At 38.9% G+C, this 24783-nt stretch overlaps 2 protein-coding genes and 1 long non-coding RNA gene across 4 annotated transcripts; all 3 read left to right on the top strand.

Annotated features, from left to right (window-relative positions):
• Window positions 1–5503: 5503 nt before the first annotated feature.
• On the top strand, window positions 5504–8937 carry LOC121776056 (transcription repressor KAN1-like). The gene is made up of 6 exons (XM_042173179.1): window positions 5504–6318; window positions 6423–6499; window positions 6845–6890; window positions 6998–7160; window positions 8290–8335; window positions 8517–8937. The coding sequence occupies exons 1-6, from the start codon at window positions 5763–5765 to the stop codon at window positions 8628–8630; spliced, it is 1002 nt and encodes a 333-aa protein (XP_042029113.1). The 5' UTR covers window positions 5504–5762; the 3' UTR covers window positions 8631–8937.
• A 5644-nt stretch (window positions 8938–14581) lies between these two features.
• On the top strand, window positions 14582–15638 carry LOC121776057. Its single transcript, XR_006045223.1, has 3 exons — window positions 14582–14667; window positions 15048–15092; window positions 15614–15638. It is a non-coding gene; the product is annotated as an uncharacterized LOC121776057 (long non-coding RNA).
• Window positions 15635–17335, top strand: LOC121776055 (pentatricopeptide repeat-containing protein At5g18475-like). 2 transcript variants are annotated; one of them, XM_042173178.1, is made up of 2 exons: window positions 15885–16025; window positions 16124–17335. In XM_042173178.1, exons 1-2 carry the CDS (start codon window positions 16002–16004, stop codon window positions 17189–17191), a joined length of 1092 nt encoding a protein of 363 aa, XP_042029112.1. In that variant the 5' UTR covers window positions 15885–16001; the 3' UTR covers window positions 17192–17335. The 2 variants fall into 2 exon arrangements, with proteins under 2 accessions (XP_042029111.1, XP_042029112.1); XM_042173177.1 differs by having other exon boundaries at window positions 15635–17335.
• The last annotated feature ends 7448 nt before the right edge of the window (window positions 17336–24783 follow it).

The following is a 24783-nucleotide window of genomic DNA, read 5'->3' as shown; positions in this document are numbered from 1 at the left end:
CACTAGTGAAATTCTATCACGTCTAAGTTCAAACATTCAAAAGGCCAACACATACTCACATAAAAGCTCACATCAACATTCACGTCATCATATCATCACACATCAGCCACATGCTTTCATATAAGTTCATCATACATCAACAGTTCATAACACCATAACAGTTCATAACTCAAATAATTTTCCAACTTTTCCACATCACGTTGTACCCTTCCACATGTCTCAACATTTTCTTAAACTTTACAAAATTTATTTCCAAACCCATTCATAATTTCCTCCACTTCCATATACTTTCCAAAAATTCAAAATTTTCATTACCTCATTTCAGGTTGAGTGCGATGAAGTCGGATGTTGAGCCAATTGACACTTTTGAAAACTTAGTCAAAACAGAAAAAGACTTTTGGGTCCAGAGCAGAAAGAAAAAACCTAGGCTCTGATACCACTCTGTCACGCCCGCATTTCCTAAGGATAGGAAGTACGGTGGACCGCGACTAGGGGAGGAGTAAAGAAGCGGGGGAAGAAAAGGGGAACGAGAATATTTGACCCGAAAAACATTTAATAAAAGGAAATTCAATTCAAAACAAAGTACTGTGACGACATTCTTGAGTTAAAGTATTCAGAGTTTTAAATGAAAACATCGTGACGGTTTACAAGCAGCGGAAAAGACCAAAAGACAGATGATGCCGGGTATGACGACACGACACCATCCAAAAGATAAAAACACACTTTGGCTTTAACTGCTCAACATCCGTCCTCCCCATCGCCGCTCAAACCTGCCACATTAAGAAAACAACATGCAGGGCTGAGTACTTATTGCACTCAGTGGACACACGCCAAAAACATAGTTTGTCATGCCATAACAGTGTAACATTGGGGTTTTGAGGTAATGAAAATAACCCAAGTACACCAAATATATTTCATAAATTCGACTGCGCAGTCATTTTCAGATATTGCCCCCTTATTCCCACTATCATACACTATCTGATCCAACCATGACAAGGGGCGTGGCCACACCCCAGGTCAACTAGACCGGCCAACTGCTCTCCAGATGGCTCCCGGTCTCGTGTACACTAGCCTGAGGGTTCGCAGCCCAACAGACCCGGAATTCGATTAAACATATGTGGTAAACCACTTCAGATAGGTTTCAAACAAAACAATTGGCAAGACAAACAGTTCACCTCCATAAACATTTCCGGAACAAAGTCCGTATTTTAAAGATAACCCACATAAAAGTAGGGTAGAAAAGCCCACCTCGATTGCTTAGCTTTTAAAACAGTTCCCTTCAACCCACACTTTTCCTCGAAAAAGATCACCCTTTTGAAAGATAAATAAATCATGATTAGAGTCAGGTAGACGAGTTTAAACGACAATGCATGATTCCTACGTGGACGACTTCAACATCTAGCACGTTACACGTACACACACTTAACAACATCTCAAAACAAACACACAAAGACACGTTCGAAAACACACACACCCGACACGCAAACGACGTACCCAAAACGCGCACACGACACACACACAACACTCCAAGTCCTGGCATACCCTTACTGTGCAAACGGCTCACTTGGCTCGGAAAAGGTTCGGAAAAACTCGGAAAAAGGATCGGCGTCTCGACATGGCTCGGTGTCTCGGCCGCCTGGCTCGGCACGTCGGTCGCTGGCTCGGCACCTCGGCCGCTGCTCGGCACTCTCTCCCTGCCTCTCACCTCGGCCGCCTGGCTCGGCACCTCGGCCGCTGGCTCGGCACCTCGGCGCCCCTGCTCGGCACCCGACCGCCGGCTCGGCACCTCGGCCGCTGGCTCGGCACCTCGGCCGCCTGCTCGGCACTCGGCCGCCTGGCTCGGCACCTCGCCGCCTGCTCGGCACCTCGGCCGCCTGGCTCGGCATCTCGGCCGCTGGCTCGGCACCTCGGCCGCCTGCTCGGCACCTCGACGCCGGCTCGGCACCTCGGCCGCCTGCTCGTCCAGTGCACACTCACCTTCCTCCAACTTCCGATTCTCAAACCCTATACAACATTCACACCACACATTCTACGTCCCAAAACACACCCAGACACCTGGGATCATCCCTTCAAAAACTCCCCACAACACTGCCCTAGGCCGGACCCTAAAACTCTCGGCCAACCCACGCGAAACCCTCGAACCAAACACTGATTTTCCCGAGCCATCTCTTGGCCAAACACACCCACATTCATCACAAAAACATATCACTCAGAATCACGCCAATTGCACATGAAAACATCTCCCAAAAACATACAACTCGCGAAACTGCGCAGTTTACTTGCAAAAATCATAATAAATTCATACGACATCCAAAGAGGCTGAAATTTACACACCACACAAAAGACACATTAACCTTTACACAGTTCAAATTCGTACCCAACGGAGATCGTTTGCTTAGTTAAAAAGGGGTCGGAACCCACTGCCAGTTACTATCAAAAACATGCTCAACCATATCACATAGCCACAAACCCTATTCAGCATCTAAACCAACCAAAACGTCCTATATGCATGAGTTTTCGAATTAAACAAGGGTTAGGGGTTACCTTCCCCGGATGGTTCAAACGAAACGCAAAAGCTTTACTTCCTTTTCCGACTCCGATTCACGACGAAGGAGGGTATCACCTTGAGGAATCCAAGAAGGTGATAAGAGGGAGTGAAAGGAAGAAGATAAAAACCGAGAGGGAGAAGGAGGGAGACTTACCAGTGAGAGAGAGCAACTTTGCGAGAGAGAGAGGGAGAGATTGAGAGAGTGACCGAAAAGAGAAAAGAAAAGGAAAGGGGAAGAAAAGGATCGGTTATGTGAGGGTGGAGGAAGTTGAGAACATCATGGGGTGATGGGAAGGGATTTCGAAAATGGGGAGGGAGAGAGAGGTTTAAATCGATTAATTAGAATTTTAAATCATAGCTGAATTAATAAACCAAATTTTAATTTGTCTAGGTAGAAAATCCCATATCCACAACAATATTATAAATCAAAAAATATTTCCACACCATATATTAAACACAAAATCATAAAAATTTCATCCTTAAATAAAAGAATAAAATTCCACAAATTTTCGGATTTAGCTCGATCTCGGAACTCCATCAAGTCGCCGGTTGCCTAGGGTTTGAGGTGGCTTTACACGCTAGGAGGAAGTCGTTGATCTTTGGGGCAATACGTCATTACGTGAGCACTAGCCGGGGTGTAATTTGTTCTGCGCAAAGAGGGCTTTCCTCGACTCGACTTATAATTTTGGTTTGCTTTATTTCCGTTGTAATTTTCATTCCTCTTTGTTGCCAAGTTTCCTTTCGATTGTAATAGTTAGAGTACCGCCTGTACACAGCTTGAGAATTTCTTCCCTTATTTCTAACACATAATTGAAAGTAATTAGTTATTATTTTAAATATATGATACAAAGTTTATCAATAATCATATTTTTCGATACTGTTACTTTCCTTATAAATAAACGTGCATAACCAAATAGACTAAAATCGTCCTCATTCTACTTACTACTAAAACCAATTATATGTATACATTTTGACTGAATGGTGGTCGACTAGGATTGGTTTTTACATCAAATAATCTTTTTATGTGCACAAAAATGTTATTCTGTTGTATAGCATAATATTGTTTTTGATATAAAAAATTTAAATACTACTCCTTGCCAATAAAAATTTAAAATAAACACTTTGAAGAATTGATTGGGGAAAGATGGAGCTCAAATCTCAGTAGAGCTAAAAGACAGAATTCATAAAAGGCAATGTTTTAAGAAAATATAATAGAAAAACACGATGGCTAATATCCAAAACAAAGATATGAATATAAATGAGTGAGATAAATGAAGATGACGCTGTTCCCAATGTACATAAAGCACATCCATAACCTCATCATTCAATAATCATTGATAGACTAGCTTGGTACAAAGCATTCACTATTCAATACAAACACCCCTACCACCATTAATACTGCATGCAATATATATATATAATATATATATATATATATTAAAAATACAAATATTAGTAGTATTAAATAAATATTACTACCATAGATTCAACCTAGGGTTTTGCAAAATTCATGGCATAATTAAAACAGCAATTTGATATGTATTGATCATGGAGTGAAGACATAATAAAACCTAAGATGGCAGACAAAGTTGTTGAAAGATTAGAAGGGAATATTTGGGAGTATGTAAGAATTCGAGAATTAGAAGGTAATGTGGGTTTATTATGGTTGCTAATTCTACACCATCACTACCAAACAAACAAACCTTTAATTTGTGGGTCTCCCCCTCGTTCACACAAGTCAATGCCAATGCTCTCTCTCTCCTCTCTCTGCATAACAAATTATACTAATAATTATACACTCTGATAATTATATAAATGCTGCAGCTTAATTATGACCTTCCAATATTTATTCATTCATATCCAGGGTTCTTAATAAAATATCAATTTAAGCTGGTCATCACGCAGTTATTATATTATTCTAGCTATTTCGTATCTGAGTTGGTAATGTCTCACCTCAATAGTTAATTCCACATGTTATACATCCTCTTAGCTCAATAGCTATATAGATAAGTTGCATCGACCATTCCTTCTATCATCAATTGTATTAAAATAGAACTTATGAATTTCTATCATAGTATTAAAATGGGTTGCCGACTCCGATCATGTTTAACTGATTAACAGTATATTTAACTCAAACTGAAAAATGATTGATCTAGTAGTATATATATGTAGACTGAAACTAAAAAATAAGGTTTTAAATTTGGGTCAGTTCGATAGAGGGCTGATATCCAATCCATTGAGCCACTATATAAATTGGACCAGTTCTACTGTCACCAATTGATTTTATGATGAAACTCTTGTTAATTTTTAAGTACTCCGTCATTTTTGAGTTTGAAAACAACATAGTTTATGTGGTATAACAGTTTATAAATGTGTGTGTGACTAAATTTGCAACACCTAAAGCTATAGCTACATCTATTCCTAGTAGACATTTTAGTTGCAAAAGAGAAAGCACAAATAAGAACAAAGACATGTGATGGCATCACAATACAATGAAGTGGAAGGAATAAATAGTTAAAAAAAAAACTGGAAGAAGTAGCAGTATTGTTAGTATTTTAGAAGATGTTGAAAAGTAGCTAGGGAGTAATAAATTAGGATGGTGTTTCATTCGAAGAGAAAAGAGAGTAAGTAAAATTGATGTGATATAGAGCAGTGGGGTGTGGCCCATGGCTAACACGAAAATAGGATTTCTTTAATAAGCATCCAAGCTGAGTTTAACACAGAAAAGAAACAATAATGTGTGTTCGTGTGTGTATTTTTTTTGTGTCCGTATGTCTATGTCTGTATTGGGTAAGAGAGAAAGTGACTCTTGGAAGAGTGGTAACTTTCTGTTTCAAGATTTTTTAACCCGTCGTCTACGGGGAAAAATTATTTTTCAAATTTTTTTTTAAAAAAAATAATAATAATCTTACTCCATCTTATCTCTCATTCATTGCCACCATTGCGTGTTTTGACTAGTGAATTACACAGACCCTCTCTCTCTCTCTCTCTTCTAGTGTCATTTTCCAAGATATACTCTCGGGGAATTACACAGACACAAATCCATCCCCTCCTTCCTTTCCTTTCATTTCTGGAATTCCCCTCTTATTCTCCTCCTTTGAGCACTCCTTTTCCTCTTCTTATTTTCAGACAAATCTCAAATTTGATTTCAATAAATGAGATAGAGAGCCCTTCTTGTATAGAAAAACCTAGGTCATCAAATTTTGAACAAAATATGTCCTTGGAGGGCTTATTCATGGAGGCCTCATCTCCGGATCTATCGCTCCAAATCAGCCCGCCCAACTCATCGAGATCCAAGGGCTCGGAGCTCTCCTTGGGGCAGCAGCAGCAGCAAGATCAACTACCACCAAACCCTTACCTCAACCAGATCGACGGCCTCAGGCCCATCAAGGGCATCCCGGTCTACCCGAACCGCCCCTTCCCCTTCCTTCCCCTCGAAGGAAAGGATCCAAAGATGTGCTTCTACCAAATGCCTCCTTCTTTCGTAGGGAGTTTGGATCATCATCACCAGATGCAGTTCCTTGGACATCCCAGCGCCCCGCCCTCGCTCCCTGGGTACAGGATTGGGGGCAGGTATAGTGGGATTTATAATGGAACTTCTCCGTCTTACCATCCTCAGCTGCACCACCACGAAGCTTCTTCGATCGTGAGATCGAGGTTCCTGCCGAGGCTGCCCGCCAAAAGGAGCATGAGGGCCCCACGGATGCGGTGGACGAGCACCCTCCACGCGCGGTTCGTTCATGCAGTCGAGCTCCTCGGTGGCCATGAAAGTAAAAAAAAAAAACAAATTATTGGATTCATATCTTAATTTTTTCCCTTTGAAATTTCGATTTTTTAGGTTTTGGAGTTATTGTTTATTTGTGGTGGAATATAGGGGCGACTCCAAAGTCGGTGCTTGAGCTAATGGATGTGAAGGATCTCACTCTAGCTCATGTGAAGAGCCATTTGCAGGTAGAGCTATTAAATATAGTGGTAATAGTAATTAGTTAGGCAGCTATGGGGAAAGGAATAGAGATATAATTACAAAAACAACCAAACCAAAATAATGAAATAGAGTCCGTCTGATGCTCCGGCACAGTAGCCGATGAGTGCAAGACTGAATGAATGAATGAATGAATGGGGAAGGAAAGAAGCCTTGGGGCTCGAAACAAGAAGAAGGAGAGTGACAAAGTCATAATTTGTCAATAATATAGTAGAGAGAGAAACACACACACTAACTACTTTTTCATGCTTTAACTTTTATTAATGCTGCTGATTTGATTAAATTTCCAATTCTCATAAATTGCTTCTATGCAGATGTATCGAACTGTTAAAACCACTGACAGACCTGCAGCTTCCTCAGGTACATTATAATTCGGATTGCTCTCCTTTTTAAGCCCCAATTTTACTTAACCAATTAACTCTTTTCTCATTATCCATCCCTTAATTAATAAAATTAATGCCACGTAGATGGCTCCGGCGAGGACGATCTCTCCACCATCGGCGGCGGCAGCGACGTGGCCGGGCTTCGCCTTTTCATGGACCAAAGAGGGCCCGCCTCCGACGAATCCTCGCCTCGAGATGGCGACTATCCTTCCACCACGGCTACTACATTGTGGAGCAACTCTTCCAGGTATGCACACACACACACAAACACCCGTGTGTGCGATTAATTTTGCATGGTAACTAACTTACTTAGCAAATGCGCAAATGCGAATTATGATCAATTTTGTGAAGAATTAATAAAAGGGTTTTTTTTTCTTAATTAAATTTGGCAGCTTTTGCTTTTGTTGTGATTCTTTTCTTTAGGAATGTGTTTATGTATAATCTTTATTTATTTCTGGGGAGATTTAAATTTAACACTCATGGATTTGGTGATGGGATACTGAAAGAAAAGGTCAGAAAACACCAATATCAAAAGCCAGAATTAAGATAAAAGAAAGCAATATCACAGCTAGCTGCTGTACTGCTTTTTTCTTTTTCTAGTTTGAATTATTTCTTTCATTCTGTTCATAATGTTTTATTTAATTCTTTGTTCTTATTCTCTTCACGAGGTAATAAATCTGTACATATACAACCAAAACAGGAGCAGTGCTTTGACTTATAATTTTTTTTTGAGTTTTCAAATATATTTACATTTTTCAAACCATGCACTGGATGAATTGGGAATTAGAATATTGTCTAGTGATTCTGATTTTTTTTTCTAGATGGCTTAGTTTTGTAGGTTTCCTTGCAGATAAATGGTTGTTTTTGAATTGTTTATTAGCCTTTTTAGTGATATAGAGTTTCCCTATATAGCAGTTTGAATTTTCACATCTCCAAAGTCTGATTTTGGGGAACAAATTTACCAACTCATCCAAAACTTTCCACTTTCATATTCAACTATCAGTCAAAATTAACAAATTAATGGCTGACACATTCTGAGTATTGACCATAACGATGAAAATAAAAATAAATGATTTGACATAGGTATGTGGAGCTAAATTGACTATAAATATTAGTATTGGATTAAATTCAGCAAAGAAACTAAATTAATTATTTATTGGATCTTAATTTATATCTTTTGTTTCTTATGCTATTCATGCAAATTATATAATGTGAGTACTTTCTTAAATCATTTAATTATAGGTCTTACAATAGTTGGGTGGAAGCATTGTATTTTAATTAGTGGAACTTTAGTTTTGTAGTTTCTTAATAATGAATAAATTTATCTTTTTTTTTACTATTATGAGATACAGTTATCTAAATGTTATCAATAATAGGGAATGTTGGGCACAAAACAACATTGTTGGTGAATCACATGGCATGGTACGTTCATCCTCCTTTCCATCTGATGCAAATGTTTGTCCTTTGATAGAGGTTAATTTTTACACAGATTCTTCAAATTTTGAGGGTTTTCAAATTTCAACTATATTACTATTAGTCCTAAAAAAATAATGCTTGTAATAAGGATTATTAGCTCACTTGTACCAATATCTATGATTTGCAGGAGAGTGAAACTTCGTGTCCAAAGATCTACGAAATGTCGGGGAACGAGAGTTACAAGAGCCCGAGCCTAGAGTTCACATTGGGGTTGAACAGACAGAATTGGGATGAAAAATAGCAAAATTAGGCAGCTTGTTTTTTATGAGTATCTATCTCCATTTTGAAAGGCATATATATTGATCCTTCAACCGAAATTTGAGAAGGCGATATATTGCGTATATGAAGAGCTAGGCAGTAGGATTGCAGATCAAGAGGATGAAGTGATTCTGGTTTTCTTGGAATATATTCATGTTCTCTCTTTTTTTGATTTTCTTTTGTTAAAAATATTTTTAGGTTTATCTAACTTGACATTCTTCTTTCTTTCCTTTTTTTCCCCTCTGGCTGGTTTGGAGGTTGGGTATAAGATTAAAATGCTTATTTTTGTATGTTGACATTGGATTCAACTTATGTTTCTCCAGCGAATACTATATAAGTATATATACATAGTTTTTGTTGATGAAATAGTTAAAATACGATAGAATATATTAATATATATTTACTAAAATTAATACTACTTATAAGGCATTTTAGCTACCTATGTATACTGTTTTGTTAGTAATTTACAACAAGTAGTAAAACCAATTTAAAAAACATATCCATGTCATGTCTTGAAAATTAAAGGGTTTTTGACGCCTAAATAAGTATTTTTTTTTTCACGAACTTTAGAGTTGGCAAAACAATTCATGAATGTTGTATGGGTGCCAATTTACCACAAATTCGATGACCAAACTGGAGACAAATCTCTTAGGAAAGAAGAGATGGGAAGAAAAAGAAGAAGAAGTCGATATTGGCATCTCATCTCAATTATTTTTTGCTATTATTAGTATGAAATAATGTTGGTTTGATGTCTAGATTTGGTATATGCCAACTTTATTTCGTCATGTAATCTTCCATGCAATGCACTTCCACATCATATTCAATTTGCCATTCATTTAGAATACATCCTAACAAAGTTCATGATTTTTTTGACAACTTTAATGTTAATAGAAATCCTTATTTCAAATAGTTGCATCTTATGCACTAAAACTCAAAATTAAATATATTATAAAACCTACTCCATATTCTGTCCGAAGCGTTTTGGTAAGCTATATAATGATTCACTAGGAAATAATTGGAAAAATCATCAATTAAATCACATATTTTAGTTGACTTCTAATTATCTCACTAAGTTAGCTAATTAAATCATACTATACCCTCCGTCCCCGAATAAGAGTCGCTAATTTCCCATTTTGGGTCGTCCCCATTAAGAGTCACTCTTCATTTTTACCATAAATGGTAATAGGCCCCACATTCCACTAACTCATTCAACTCACATTTTATTATAAAACCAATATAAAAATGTGGGTCCCACATTCCACTAACTTTTTCAACCAACTTTCCTCTACATTTCTTAAAACTCGTGCACGGTCAAAGAGCGACTCCTATTAGGGGACGGAGGGAGTACTTTCCACTAACTTTCACAAATGTCTCATAACTTAAAATTTCGGACAATCATACGGTGACATGGGCGCCCGTATTTTTCTACGTGGACATAAACATCTTTATTTAAAACAACGTCATCTCAATCATTCCATCATTTCCAGATTTAGGATTTTTTTCACAAGGAAAAATGTTTTTGGTTCAATCATTCCATCATTTTTTTAATTATGTAGGACATCATTAGAATCTCATGTCATTAAATAATGCGACATTAATGCCATATAACAAAATAATGCCATGTAGTCACCGGAAATTTTAAGTTATGAGATAATTGCAAAAATGTCGTAAGTCATGATTTAATTAGCTAATTTGAAAGTTGTAGGGGGAATTAGAACTCAACTATAAGTTGTGATAAATCGGCAATTTTCCTAAATACTTAGGCCATGTTTGGTTGAGGTGAGGGTAAGTAAAGTTGACAAGGAAAATGATTCATGGGAAAATGAATCCTGGGGAATATGATTCTTATAACTTTACTTTCCTATGTTTGGAAAATGTCAAGATTTTAAATTTTATACTATTGATTTAACACCAAACTAAAAATATACTCCTACTTATTACTATTTTTATTATAATTATAATTATAATATTATATTTACGGATAATATAATTGAATAAATTTTATAATTTGAAATTTCACTACGACTTAATTGATTAATTATTAATTACTATTACATAATTTATATTATATAGTTATATTTTAATTATTTAATAAATTATTAATTATTATTATGATAATTACAAATATATATAAATATTATAATAATATAGTTATAATTAGGATAATTTTAAATATAATTATTTATTATACCGAATTTAAGTATGATTTATAATTTTATAATCATTTTAATATGTTGTAATTATTAATTAATAATAATAATAATAATAATAATAATAAAACTATGCTTATATTGCACTAAATTGTAAGAATCCTAAAACCGGGAAAAAGAATACCTAAGAAAAGTTAGAATTCATAATCCTAGAAAGTTGTACTAACTTTCTTTGTTCTTGGAATTCAGATTACTTTCCCAGTTTAATTAAAAACAGAAACAAACACAGAAATTTAAAATTTAAGAAATTAGATTACTTTCCGATCATGGCAACTAAACATGGCCTAAGACTTTTTTTCCTAATTTCTGATGGGCCCGATGTGCTGTAGAATGCCGGATCAAACTTTGGGAATAGATGTGGCCCGTATCAAAGATTCTGAAAATAAAAGGCCCATATTTGATCAATGCCAAATTCATCTTAGTTATCGAATTTTTCGAAGTAAGCCCTCTTATTTTCATTCTATTTAGTTTTGGAGAGCTATCAATAGTAGTGGATCCAGCCCTTCAAACCGAGGGGGGGCGGAATTTATTAGTATTATATAAAAATTAAATATAATATTTTAATAATAAAATAATACTTTCCCTTCTCAAAATAACGTCATGTCTATATTTCAAATCTCTCTTACTCTATACTTCTATTCATTAACTCATAAAAACACTATATAAAAATCTCCAAAATTCAAATTTTTCATATTTATTAGATTGAGGGAGTATATTAATATTCAAGTATATCACTCCGCGAAATTAATTTCTACGAGTACTCATATCTTAAAAATAATTTTAAAATTCTTTTATTATGAATAATTGAAGAATAAATTTTTCTTGATGTCACAAAATTATACTATGAATATCAAAAGGCAAAATTATATTTTAAAAATTAATAAAAAATACTACCCTCCGTCCCACATTAAGTGTCAACATTTAGTGTGGGCACGGATTTTAAGAAATGTAAAGAAAAATGAGTTGAATAAGTTAGTGGACTATGGTCCCATATATATATATATATATATATATATATATATATATATATATTATATATATATATATATATATATATATATATATAATATATATATATATATATATATATATATATATATACGTTAAAGATAGAACCATTCTTAAGTGTAGAACCTAGAACTCTACATATTTTATTCATTGGATGAGGAAAAAATGACGGTCAAGATTAAAAATCATACATATTAGACTATGTTTTCACGACATTCCGGAACTCAACATGTGAAAAAACTCACATGTTGATGGAAGAATGAATGAAACGAAGAAGAGTCCATGCATGCTTTATTTTTCACTTATCTGCATTCACCCATTAATAATAGTTTTGGTGTAATGGGAAGTTGTTGTGAAAATCAACACCATTGGATAAAAGATCTAACGACCTCCGTTTGGCATTTGTTCTACGTTTAAGAATGGTTCTACGTTTAAGAATGGTTCTATCTTGATCACAATCATATATATATATATATAATATATATATATATATATATATATATATATATATATATATATATATATTCGCAGCTTTTCAGCCAAGCTTCAATCAGATCACAACCATTGGATCTTTGAATTGGATGGTTGTGATGATCTGCATTATTACACTATAATGGTGCATTATTAGTCGGTGTGCATTATTCAACTTAAAATCTGCATTATTACACTATAATGGTGCATTATTAGTCGGTGTACATTATTCAACTGAAAATCTGCGTTATTAAATGACACGTGGCATCATCTAACCATCGGATGACAAAATCGTGTGACTTAGATTAAAAAGAACAATAGAACAAAAGATACAAAAAGGAAATGAATACATCCCTATATATATATAGGGGTTGCGTTAGAATGATAACTATATTTGTGGTGATAACCTAATAACTTATCATTTTATGGGTCAAAAATATCATTTTACTAAAAATGATATTTATACACTATAAAATGATATTTTTTCAGCATGCATAGAATGATACTTTTAATTCATAAAATGATATTCTGTTCTATAAAATGATATTTTTTGTCCATAAAATGAGGGTTATTAGGTTATCACCATAAATATGAGTTATCATATGATCACAACTCTCTCTCTCTCTATATATATATATATATAGGGTTGTGATCAATTGAGATTTTTAGCCTAATTGAGAATTGAGATGCATTATTAGCCACTCATTTTTATTAAATGAGTGGTCCAGAATTTACCACATGGAAAATACTTTTACATTAATTAATTGTGAAAGGGCAGAATGGTAATTTCATCATACATTTATTTAATAAATATTTTTTATTTTTTTTTAAAAAAATAAATTTTTTTTTCGATTTTTTATTTTTTTTTTATTTTTTTTTTTTTTTGTCAACTACATATACAATTCATGTCAACTACACACATATAATGTCAACTACATATACAATTCATGTCAACTGCACATATATAATGTCAACTACATATATGATTCATATCACATATACACATATAATGTCAACTATAAGTTGTTGACATTTGATGTGCAGGGCTATTGACATTTGATGTGCAGGGGCTATTGACATTTGATGTGCAGGCTACACATCGGTAGTTGACATCGCGTGAAAATTAAAAAAAATTAAAAAAAAAATTTAAATTTTTTTTAAAAAATTTAAAAAAATAAAAAAATAAATTTTTTTTAGTTGTTGACATTTTAATACGAGTTGTTGACATTTGATATTCTGGCTATTGAAATGAAATGACGATAATACCCTTAGTTGATATAATCTACTTGTAGTTGACATTTCCAAAATGAGTGGCTGAAAATGCATCTCAATTCTCAATTAAGCTAAAAATTCAACCTAACAAGACCCTATATATATATATAATATATAGGGTTTTGATCTATGCAAAACTATAATTTAAATCAGAAACGCAGAACAATATCATAATTAGGGCACTTTTAGGTCATAATTAGGTAATTTTTAGGTCATGCTAACAAAGCATGACCTAAAACGATCTTAGCATGACATTAAACCCAAATATTATAATATGACCTAAAATTGCTTAATTATGACCTTCGTATTTTTGGTTAATTATTGACCATTAGATCATCTAATCATAGGGCCAAGATTGGTCTGCAATTTCTGGATTAAACAGATACTTATTTTGATCATCTCCCTATATATATATATATATATATATATATAGTTTTATAATAAAATGTGAGTAAAATTGGTCGGTGGAATATGGGGTCTACTTACCATTTATGGTAAGAGTAAAATACGACTTTTATTGTGAGACGAATCGAAATGACAAAATGTACACTTAATGTGGGACGGATGTAGTATATAATAAAGATATTAATAAAAGATATGAATAAGTAATATGCTTAGTACAATTGGATTAATGTATAATTTGAGGTATTACTATTAATTCTAAAACAAAATCTATAGTATGATTGAGTATAATTTTCTAAAATAGAATATATACAATTGTCCAAGTAAAGTATAATTAGAAAAAAAATTCATTCCATATTCTATATTTAAGTAATATACGTAAGAAAAGTGTGTCTCCAATTTTATAAATTACTTATAATTTATATTTACTAATAAGTAAAATATTAAGCCCTTCTATAGAATTATTAGCCCAACAAATGATCAATTTATTAAACCCAATCTATCTTTCTCCAAATAAGCCCAATATGGTCATCTTCTTCCCAACGCTTCCTTCCCAATTCACTGAACGAAACCCCAATCTCCATTTCCGCCGGCGTCGGCTATTCAAATCACCTTCTCATCTTGGAAGGTTCTCCACCGCCACTCAGTTCATCACAGGTTTTTCCTCCTCCTCAATTTTTTTTGCGGAGGGGGTGGTTATGCCTTTTTTCCGGTCAACCCTTTAGAAAAATTCGACCCTCTTGGCCGTCGGGAAGGGGCGACCGCCCCCTCCTGCCCCCCCCCCTGGATCATATTCCAATGGCCCCAAATGTGTGAGGTGAAAGGGCATCACTCTCCTTTACCAATTTTTTTGTTTCTCTTCCGTTTTGTTCTTGCGTATTTAATTTCTTTTCATAGTTTATTTTTTAATTTGTAACGCTTCGTGAGTTTCTTCCTTAATGTGTGTATTGATTTTTTACGATTAGCTCTGCGCCTATTGTATCTGGAATTGGAATTGGAATTGGACTTGGAATTGAATCTCTTCTGCTCTTTTGTAGGTAAAGCTGTGCTGGGATTTTTGCGCATTTATATGTATATGACTTGTAAGTTTTGCAGTATTTGTGTTGTTTTTTTCATGTATGACCAAATTTCAGTGAACTAGTTCAATGTCTGACCTTGTGTACTGCTTAATAAATTTATGCTCTTGGCTATGTGCTTGAATCTATGAACTTATATATATGTTTTCTGCGTTTGAATGAGTTTAGAATGTTCTAAATGTTGTAAAGTGTTGGTATGTTTTTTGAAATAAGATCTTTTGAACTCCCACAATAAGATTTTGCTGCTTTGTGTATTGCTATGGTACAAAGTATTGAAAAATCACAATCTCTTTCTTTCTAAGATCTTGGGCAAACTGTACTCCTTCCTTTCTGTTAATTATTCAAATAATTTAGTAAACCTTTTCTTATTATAAGCTCTAACATAGCCCTAGAAAGTAGAAACTGTATGGCAGCTTATAAGATCTTTAAGGTAAGCCATCAACGAAGTTTGGAGGTTGTTATTGGCTCGTAGTCATTTATGATGTTTGTACTTCTCATGTTTGTAACTTCTCTAAATGATATAATAGGAGATCCAGTGATTTATGCGGATGATTATAATGAACGTTCTTTCCAGAAAGAGCCGCCACTTATTATCTGGTGAACCCTTGTCATCTTCAGCTAAGTTCATCTCTCCTCTCCAAAACCCAAAGGTCGCACTAGACGGAGTAGATGAACCTTCTGAAACTATAGCTACACAAACAGTATTTACTAGGAAAAGCAAGTACATTTCCCATGAGTCCGTCATCAACTTCATAAAACGTGAGAGAAGCCCAGAAGACGCGTTAGAAATCTTTAATAAAGCATCAGCACAAAGGGGTTTTCAGCATAACAATTCCACCTATGGAATAATTCTTCATAAGCTTGCCCAGTGCAAGAAATATCAGGCCCTTGATGGAGTTCTTCATCGGATGACCTATGAGACGTGTAGATTCCATGAAGGTATATTCCTCAATCTCATGAAACATTTCTCTAAAGCATCCAAGCATGAGAGAGTGCTTGAAATGTTTCACTCTATTATGCCTATTGTACGTTCGCAGCCATCCCTGAAAGCCATCAGTACATGTCTTAACCTTCTGGTTGATGGAAATGAAACTGATTTGGCAAGGAAGTTTCTCCTGAGTACTCAGAAGGACTTCCACTTGAAGCCGAACACGTGTATCTTCAATATTGTGGTCAAACATCACTGCAAGAAAGGGGATATTAGATCTGCTTTTGAAGTGATGAAAGAGATGGAGAAGTCTGAAGTTTCTGCACCAAATTTGATAACCTACTCAACTGTGATTGACGGTCTTTGTGTGAGTGGCAGGTTAGAAGACGCAATTCAGTTATTCGAGGAAATGGTGTCTAAGCATCAGATAGTGCCGGATGCGTTGACTTATAATGCTCTGATAAATGGATTTTGTCGTGGACAGAAAACAGATAGAGCCAAGAAAATAATGGAATTTATGAAGAAAAATGGATGCAATCCCAATATATTCAACTACTCAGCCTTAATGAACGGGTACTGTAAGGATGGTAAGCTTGAGGAAGCAAAGGGAGTGTTGAATGAGATGAAAGCTGCTGGGCTGAGGCCCGATACTGTTGTGTACACCACTTTGATTAATTGGTTGTGTAGGTCCAGCAAAACTAATGAAGCTATAGAGCTGCTCAAGGAGATGAAAGAAAACGAATGCAAGGCAGATGAGGTAACATTTAACGTCATTCTTGGTGGGTTTTGCAGAGAGAACAGATATTATGAGGCTCTTAACATGCTCGAGAGGCTTCCCAATGATGGTGTTTATCTTAATAAGGCTAGTTATAGGATCGTGTTAAATTCTCTGTGCAAAGAAAGAGAACTGGAGAAGGCGGTAGATTTGCTGGCTTTGATGCTGCACAGGGGTTTCGTGCCCCATGTTGGCACGTCAAATGAGTTATTAGTTAGTCTTTGCAACGCAGGAAAGGTGAACGATGCTGTTAGGCTATTGTTTGGGTTGGTGGAGAGGGGGTTAAAGCCAGATCCTCTTACATGGAGTGTTCTGATTGATTTAATCTGTAGAGAGAGGAAGCTACTGCCTGCATTTGAACTACTTGATGAACTTCTAAAGTTAGACTTGAATTTCCCATGATGTTACATCAAATTTTCTAGTTGTGAGTTATGAGATAAAATAGTTGTAATTTAGAATTGAAATATACATAAGTTGTAATGCAGGCAAAGACCTAAAATAAACATGTGTTTATACCTCTTGAACAATTGTAGCTGTAACTCACCATACTAAAATGCCCTCATTCATTTCATTAATAGCAGCAGTTTCAGCTTGTCCACATTTCACAAGTGTGTGGAATATATAACAAGGATACATTCAAAAATAAAACTTCCAATTTTGATATACAAACATCGGTTAGGTTAGGTTAGGGCTCTAAATCTTCCAGATGATTAGGATAGTAATTGCTCGACAACCTGATGCAACGTTGACAAACCCACCCTCGAATCAAACATCATGGATCCGCCACTGCCTATCATGTCACGCCCGCATTTCCTAAGGATAGGAAGTACGGTGGACCGCGACTAGGGGAGGAGTAAAGAAGCGGGGAAGAAAAGGGGAACGAGAATATTTGACCCGAAAACATTTAATAAAAGGAAATTCAATTCAAAACAAAGTACTGTGACGACATTCTTGAGTTAAAGTATTCAGAGTTTTAAATGAAAACATCGTGACGGTTTACAAGCAGCGGAAAAGACCAAAAGACAGATGATGCCGGGTATGACGACACGACACCATCCAAAAGATAAAACACACTTTGGCTTTAACTGCTCAACATCCGTCCTCCCCATCGCCGCTCAACCTGCACATTAAGAAAACAACATGCAGGGCTGAGTACTTATTGCACTCAGTGGACACACGCCAAAAACATAGTTTGTCATGCCATAACAGTGTAACATTGGGGTTTTGAGTGTAATGAAAATAACCCAAGTACACAAAATATATTTCATAAATTCGACTGCGCAGTCATTTTCAGATATTGCCACCCTTATTCCCACTATCATACACTATCTGATCCAACCATGACAAGGGGCGTGGCCACACCCCAGGTCAACTAGACCGGCCAACTTGCTCTCAGATGGCTCCCGGTCTCGTGTACACTAGCCTGAGGGTTCGCAGCCCAACAGACCCGAATTCGATTAAACATATGTGGTAAACCACTTCAGATAGGTTTCAAAACAAAACAATTGGCAAGACAAACAGTTCACCTCCATAAACATTTCCGGAACAAAGTCCGTATTTAAAGATAACCCACATAAAAGTAGGGTAGAAAAGCCCACCTCGATTGCTTAGCTTTTAAAACAGTTCCCTTCAACCACACTTTCCTCGAAAAAGATCACCCTTTTGAAAGATAAATAAATCATGATTAGAGTCAGGGTAGACGATGTTTAAATGACAATGCATGATTCCTACGTGGACGACTTCAACATCTAGCACGTTACACGAACACACACTTAACAACATCTCATAAGCCAAACACACAAAGACACGCCCGAAAACACACCCCGCACGCACCCGACACGCATACGACGTACTCAAAACGCGCACACGACACACACACAACACTCAAACTCCTGGCATACCTTACTGTGCAAACGGCTCACTTGGCTCGGAAAAGGTTCGGAAAAACTCGGAAAAGGATCGGCGTCTCGACATGGCTCGGTGTCTCGGCCGCCTGGCTCGGCACGTCGGTCGCTGGCTCGGCACCTCGGCCGCCTGCTCGGCACCTCGGCCGCCTGGCTCGGCACCTCGGCCGCTGGCTCGGCACCTCGGCCGCCTGCTCGGCACCTCGACCGCCGGCTCGGCACCTCGGCCGCTGGCTCGGCACCTCGGCCGCCTGCTCGGCACCTCGGCCGCCTGGCTCGGCATCTCGGCCGCTGGCTCGGCACCTCGCCGCCTGCTCGGCACCTCGGCCGCCTGGCTCGGCATCTCGGCCGCTGGCTCGGCACCTCGGCCGCCTGCTCGGCACCTCGACCGCCGGCTCGGCACCTCGGCCGCCTGGCTCGTCCAGTGCACACTCACCTTCCTCCAACTTCCGATTCTCAAACCCTATACAACATTCACACCACACATTCTACGTCCCAAAACACACCCAGACACCTGGGATCATCCCTTCAAAAACTCCCCACAACACTGCCCTAGGCCGGACCCTAAAACTCTCGGCCAACCCACGCGAAACCCTCGAACCAAACACTGATTTTCCCGAGCCATCTCTTGGCCAAACACACCCACATTCATCACAAAAACATATCACTCAGAATCACGCCAAAAGCACATGAAAACATCTCCCAAAAACATACAACTCGCGAAACTGCGCAGTTTACTTGCAAAAATCATAATAAATTCATACGACATCCAAAGAGGCTGAAATTTACACACCACACAAAAGACACATTAACCTTTACACAGTTCAAAATTCGTACCCAACGGAGATCGTTTGCTTAGTTAAAAAGGGGTCGGAACCCACTGCCAGTTACTATCAAAAACATGCTCAACCATATCACATAGCCACAAACCCTATTCAGCATCTAAACCAACCAAAACATCCTATATGCATGAGTTTTCGAATTAAACAAGGGTTAGGGGTTACCTTCCCCGGATGGTTCAAACGAAACGCAAAAGCTTTACTTCCTTTTCCGACTCCGATTCACGACGAAGGAGGGTATCACCTTGAGGAATTCAAGAAGGTGATAAGAGGGAGTGAAAGGAAGAAGATAAAACCGAGAGGGGAGAAGGAGGGAGACTTACCAGTGAGAGAGAGCAACTTTGCGAGAGAGAGAGGGAGAGATTGAGAGAGTGACCGAAAAGAGAAAAGAAAAGGAAAGGGGAAGAAAAGGATCGGTTATGTGAGGGTGGAGGAAGTTGAGAACATCATGGGGTGATGGGGAAGGGATTTCGAAAATGGGGAGGGAGAGAGAGGTTTAAATCGATTAATTAGAATTTTAAATCATAGCTGAATTAATAAAACCAAATTTTAATTTGTCTAGGTAGAAAATCCCATATCCACAACAATATTATAAATCAAAAAATATTTCCACACCATATATTAAACACAAAATCATAAAAATTTCATCCTTAAATAAAAGAATAAAATTCCACAAATTTTCGGATATTACATTCCTCCCACCTTAACAAAATTTCGTCTCGAAATTTGTTAGATTACTCAAACAGCTCTGGAAACTTCTCTCTCATCTTAACTTCTGATTCCCATGTTGCTTCTTCGGTTCCATGATTCCTCCACCGTACTTTCACCGAAGCAAATGACTTATTCCTCAATTCTTGCACTCTTCGATCCAAAATGGCCTCGGGCTTCTCTTCATAGCTTAGATCAGGATTTAGGACCATCATCTCTTCTTGGTGAACTATGTGTGTGGGGTCAAACACGTACTTCCTCAATTGTGACACATGGAAGACGTTGTGCACATTTCCGAAGCTTGGTGGTAGGGCCAACCTGTATGCTACCACGCCGACTCTATCCAAAATCTCGTATGGACCAATAAATCGGGGTCTCAGCTTTCCCTTCACTCCAAAACGAGTTATTCCCTTAGAAGGGGAAACTTTCAGAAGACCTTTTCCCCGACCTCGAACTGTAACTCGGTCCTTCGAACATCCGCATAAGATTTCTGTCGATCTTGTGCCTCCTTGATCCTCCCACGGATTTGTCGGACAATCTCTATCATCTCTTCTACAGAGTCTGGTCCGAAAATTCTTCTCTCACCCACTTCATCCCAATAAAGTGGCGATCTACACTTCTTTCCATACAAGGCCTCATATGGGGCCATCTTGATAGTCGCCTGGTAACTATTATTGTAAGCGAACTCTACCAAGGGCAACACTTCTTCCCAACCTACGCCTCGATCAAGCACCACGGCTCGTAGCATGTCCTCCAATGCTTGTATCGTTCTCTCCGACTGCCCGTCGGTTTGCGGGTGGAACGCTGTACTGAAATTCAACTTAGTCCCCAACTCGCGCTGCAGGCTTGTCCAAAATCTAGAAGTGAATTTAGCATCACGATCAGATGTGATTGTCGCTGGAACTCCATGCAAGCGTATAATTTCCCGTACATATACCTTAGCCAACTGATCGGATCCATAAGTGGCACGAACCGGCACAAAATGGGCAGATTTGGTGAGGCGATCTATAATCACCCAAATCACCGTGTTCCCTCGCTGGGATTTTGGCAGTCCTACCACAAAGTCCATTGCAATATGTTCCCACTTCCATTCCGGAATCTCGAGGGGTTGCAATTTCCCATAGGGCCGTTGGTTGTAGCGCCTTTACTTGTTGACATGCTAGGCATCTCTCCACAAATGCCGCAACATGCTTTTTCATACCGTTCCACCAAAACTGTCTTTTCAAGTCTTGATACATTTTGGTGCTCCCTGGATGAGCAGCGTATGGGGTTTCATGTGCTTCTCTCATGATTTCCATCCTCAGGCCTTCATCCTTAGGCACACACAACCTTCCCTTGTATGTGAGACCATTATCCGCTGCCTCACGAAAATTTCCGAGTTCACCCGTCCTCACTTCTGAGCGAATCTTTTCTAGTAACGTATCTCGCCGTTGAGCTTCTACAATTCTGGCTCTTAAGTCGGGTTCCATCACCAACGTGGCTACTATCCCTTCCACAGTCTCGGGCATTCTCACCACTTCCAAGCGCATCTTACTGAACTCTTGGATTATACTCTCCTCGATAGTAAGAAAGGTGGCCAGCTGAGATTGAGACTTCCTACTAAGAGCATCGGCCACTACGTTTGCTTTTCCCGGATGGTAATTTATACCACAATCGTAGTCCTTTACCAACTCGAGCCACCTACGTTGGCGCATGTTCAACTCCTTTTGCTCAAAGAAGTACTTTAGACTCTTATGGTCCGTGTATATCTCACAACGGACTCCATAAAGATGATGTCTCCAGATCTTCAAAGCATGTACCACAGCTGCCAGTTCCAAGTCATGCGTCGGATAATTCAGTTCATGGGGCTTCAATTGTCTCGATGCATATGCAATCACTTTCCCCTTCTGCATAAGCACACATCCCAGTCCCACCTTCGACGCATCCGTATATACCGCATAGTCAGTCTCTGGCTCCGGCACAGCTAGGATTGGTGCGGTGGTCAATTTCTCCTTCAACAACTGAAAGCTCGCCTCACATTCTGGCGTCCAAATCATCTTGACTCCCTTTTTCAGTTGTTGCGTCATTGGCCTTGCTATCTTCGAGAATCCCTCGATGAATCTTCGATAATAGCCCGCCAGTCCTAAAAAGCTTCGGATTTCGTTTTGTGTAGAAGGTGACTTCCACTCCTGCACCGCTTCTACCTTGGCCGGATCTACACGAATTCCATCTGAAGTTACTACATGTCCAAGAAAATTTACTTCCTTGAGCCAAAACTCGCATTTACTGAACTTGGCATATAGTTTCTCGTCCCTTAGAGTTGCTAGGACGGTTCTCAAGTGCTCTTTGTGCTCCTCCTCGTTCTTTGAGTAAACAAGCACGTCATCGATGAAAACCAGGACAAACCGATCCAGAAATGGATGGAACACGCGGTTCATAAGGTCCATGAACACTGCCGGGGCGTTCGTCAGTCCAAAAGGCATTACAACGAACTCATAATGACCATATCTTGTTCGAAAAGCTGTCTTGGGTACATCTTCTCGCCGAACCCTCAGCTGATGGTACCCAGACCTCAAATCCATCTTAGAGAAGACTCCTGCCCCTCGAAGTTGGTCAAACAGGTCGTCTATCCTTGGTAGTGGATACTTGTTCTTCAGCGTCAGTTTGTTTAGTTCTCGATAGTCGATGCACATCCTCATCGTTCCATCCTTCTTCTTTACAAACAACACTGGTGCTCCCCATGGTGACACGCTAGGTCTAATGAATCCCAATTCCAATAGCTCTTGCAGTTGCACCTTAAGCTCCTCCAACTCTTTTGGTGCCATTCTATAAGGTGCCTTGGATATTGGTGCCGATCCGGGCTCCAGATCGATCGTGAATTCTACCTGTCTGTCGGGTGGGGGTCTTGGCAACGCATCGGGGAAGAAGTCGGGATATTCACTCACTATCGCCACATCTTCTATCTTCCTGTCTTTCTTCTCCTCCCCATTCAAATAAACAAGGTACGCTGGACATCCCTTCCTCATCATTGTAGTGGCTTGCAGCGCAGAGATAATGGACTTGCGTCGGCTCATTGGGACTCCGTGAAACTTCATCGGCTCTTTTCCGGGGGTTTCAAACGAAATTTCCCTTTCTCTACAATGAAGGGTAACGTGGTTCTCCGCTAACCAATCCATACCCAAGATTATGTCTACGCTACCCATCGTCATTATTTGCAAATTATAAGCCACTAAACTGAGTTCACCTATTCCAAAGTTCACACATGCACAAGATCGGGATATATCTATAGTCCCGCCTACCGGTGAGGTCACACTCATAGTGGGTTCGGTCTTAACAGTAGGTAATTCCAAAGTATCCACACAAGACGTTGATATAAAGGAATGCGACGCACCCGTATCAAACAAGACAACTATAGGCATATTTAGAAGTGTGCCCATACCTGCCAAGTTTCCTTGCTCAAAGGTTTCTTTCCCGTTTGCCGGCTGCTTCCCCTTCAAGGCGTAGGCCCTTGCTTGCGATGGTAAACCTTGGCGGCGTTGTTGCGGTGGAGGTGCAGGTAGTGCCTGGGATTGTGGACGGAAACCTAGCTGGTTCTGTCTCGTTCCCGTTCCCATGTGCTTGTTTGGGCAATTTCGGATGTAGTGGCCACTCCCACCACAGTTGAAGCACCTAGGGTCTCGACACTCCCCGGTGTGGTACTTGAAGCATCTCCCACATTGAGGGTTCCTCGGTGGAAAGTTTGCCCTCGGTTGGAAAGTATTCTGTCTCCCGCCATTGTAGGGTGGGTTCCTCATGTGTTGTGGCCTCTTACCACCATACTGAGCCTGGTCACCATCCCACCTCCTCTTCTCTTGGTGGCCCGGCTGAGCTTGTAGAGGTGTCGCGTTTGTTGTTGCCACAACTCTTGGCTTAGGGAGTGCATCTTCCACGTCCAGTGCACAAGTCAAGATCTCCGAGTAGGAGAGTTCTCCTCGACAGGCCAATGCGGCCTTTATCTCATCTCTGAGCCCGGCCCGGAACTTCACCGCCCATTTCTCATCGGTGTCCATCAACTCGGGCGCATATCGTGCCATCTGCGCGAGGGCTCGGTCATACTCGGTTACAGTCATTCGGCCTTGGCTTAGTGTGTGGAACTCTACCACCTTGGCCCGTCTGTACGTCTTTGCAACATACTTGTTATCGATCTCTACTTTAAACTCCTCCCATGTTAGCGCCTCCAGGCGGGCAGGATTCATAGTTCTTTGCCGAGTCTCCCACCAGTAATCGGCAGCACCTGACAGTTGAAAGGTAGCACCAGCAATGCGCTCCCTATCTGTGCACTCCATGACCCTGAAGATACGCTCGAGGCCGCGTATCCACTCTTCCGCTTTGGACGGGTCTCCTTGTCCGTCAAATTTTGGGGGATTCTGCCTTGAGAACGTAACTATGAATCTTTCTTGTTGAGGCGGGGGTGGAGGTGGTGGTGGCGGCGGTGGTGCCTCCACGTTGGGTCCTTGTCGTGGTTGGCGTGCACGTCTTGGCGGCATTCTGATTCAATACCCATAAGTGTTACTTTAATTCTCAT

This window comes from Salvia splendens, chromosome 18, assembly GCF_004379255.2.
Source record: "Salvia splendens isolate huo1 chromosome 18, SspV2, whole genome shotgun sequence".
Classification (NCBI taxonomy): Eukaryota; Viridiplantae; Streptophyta; class Magnoliopsida; order Lamiales; family Lamiaceae; genus Salvia; species Salvia splendens.
This window is presented reverse-complemented; position numbering and strand designations above follow the sequence as displayed.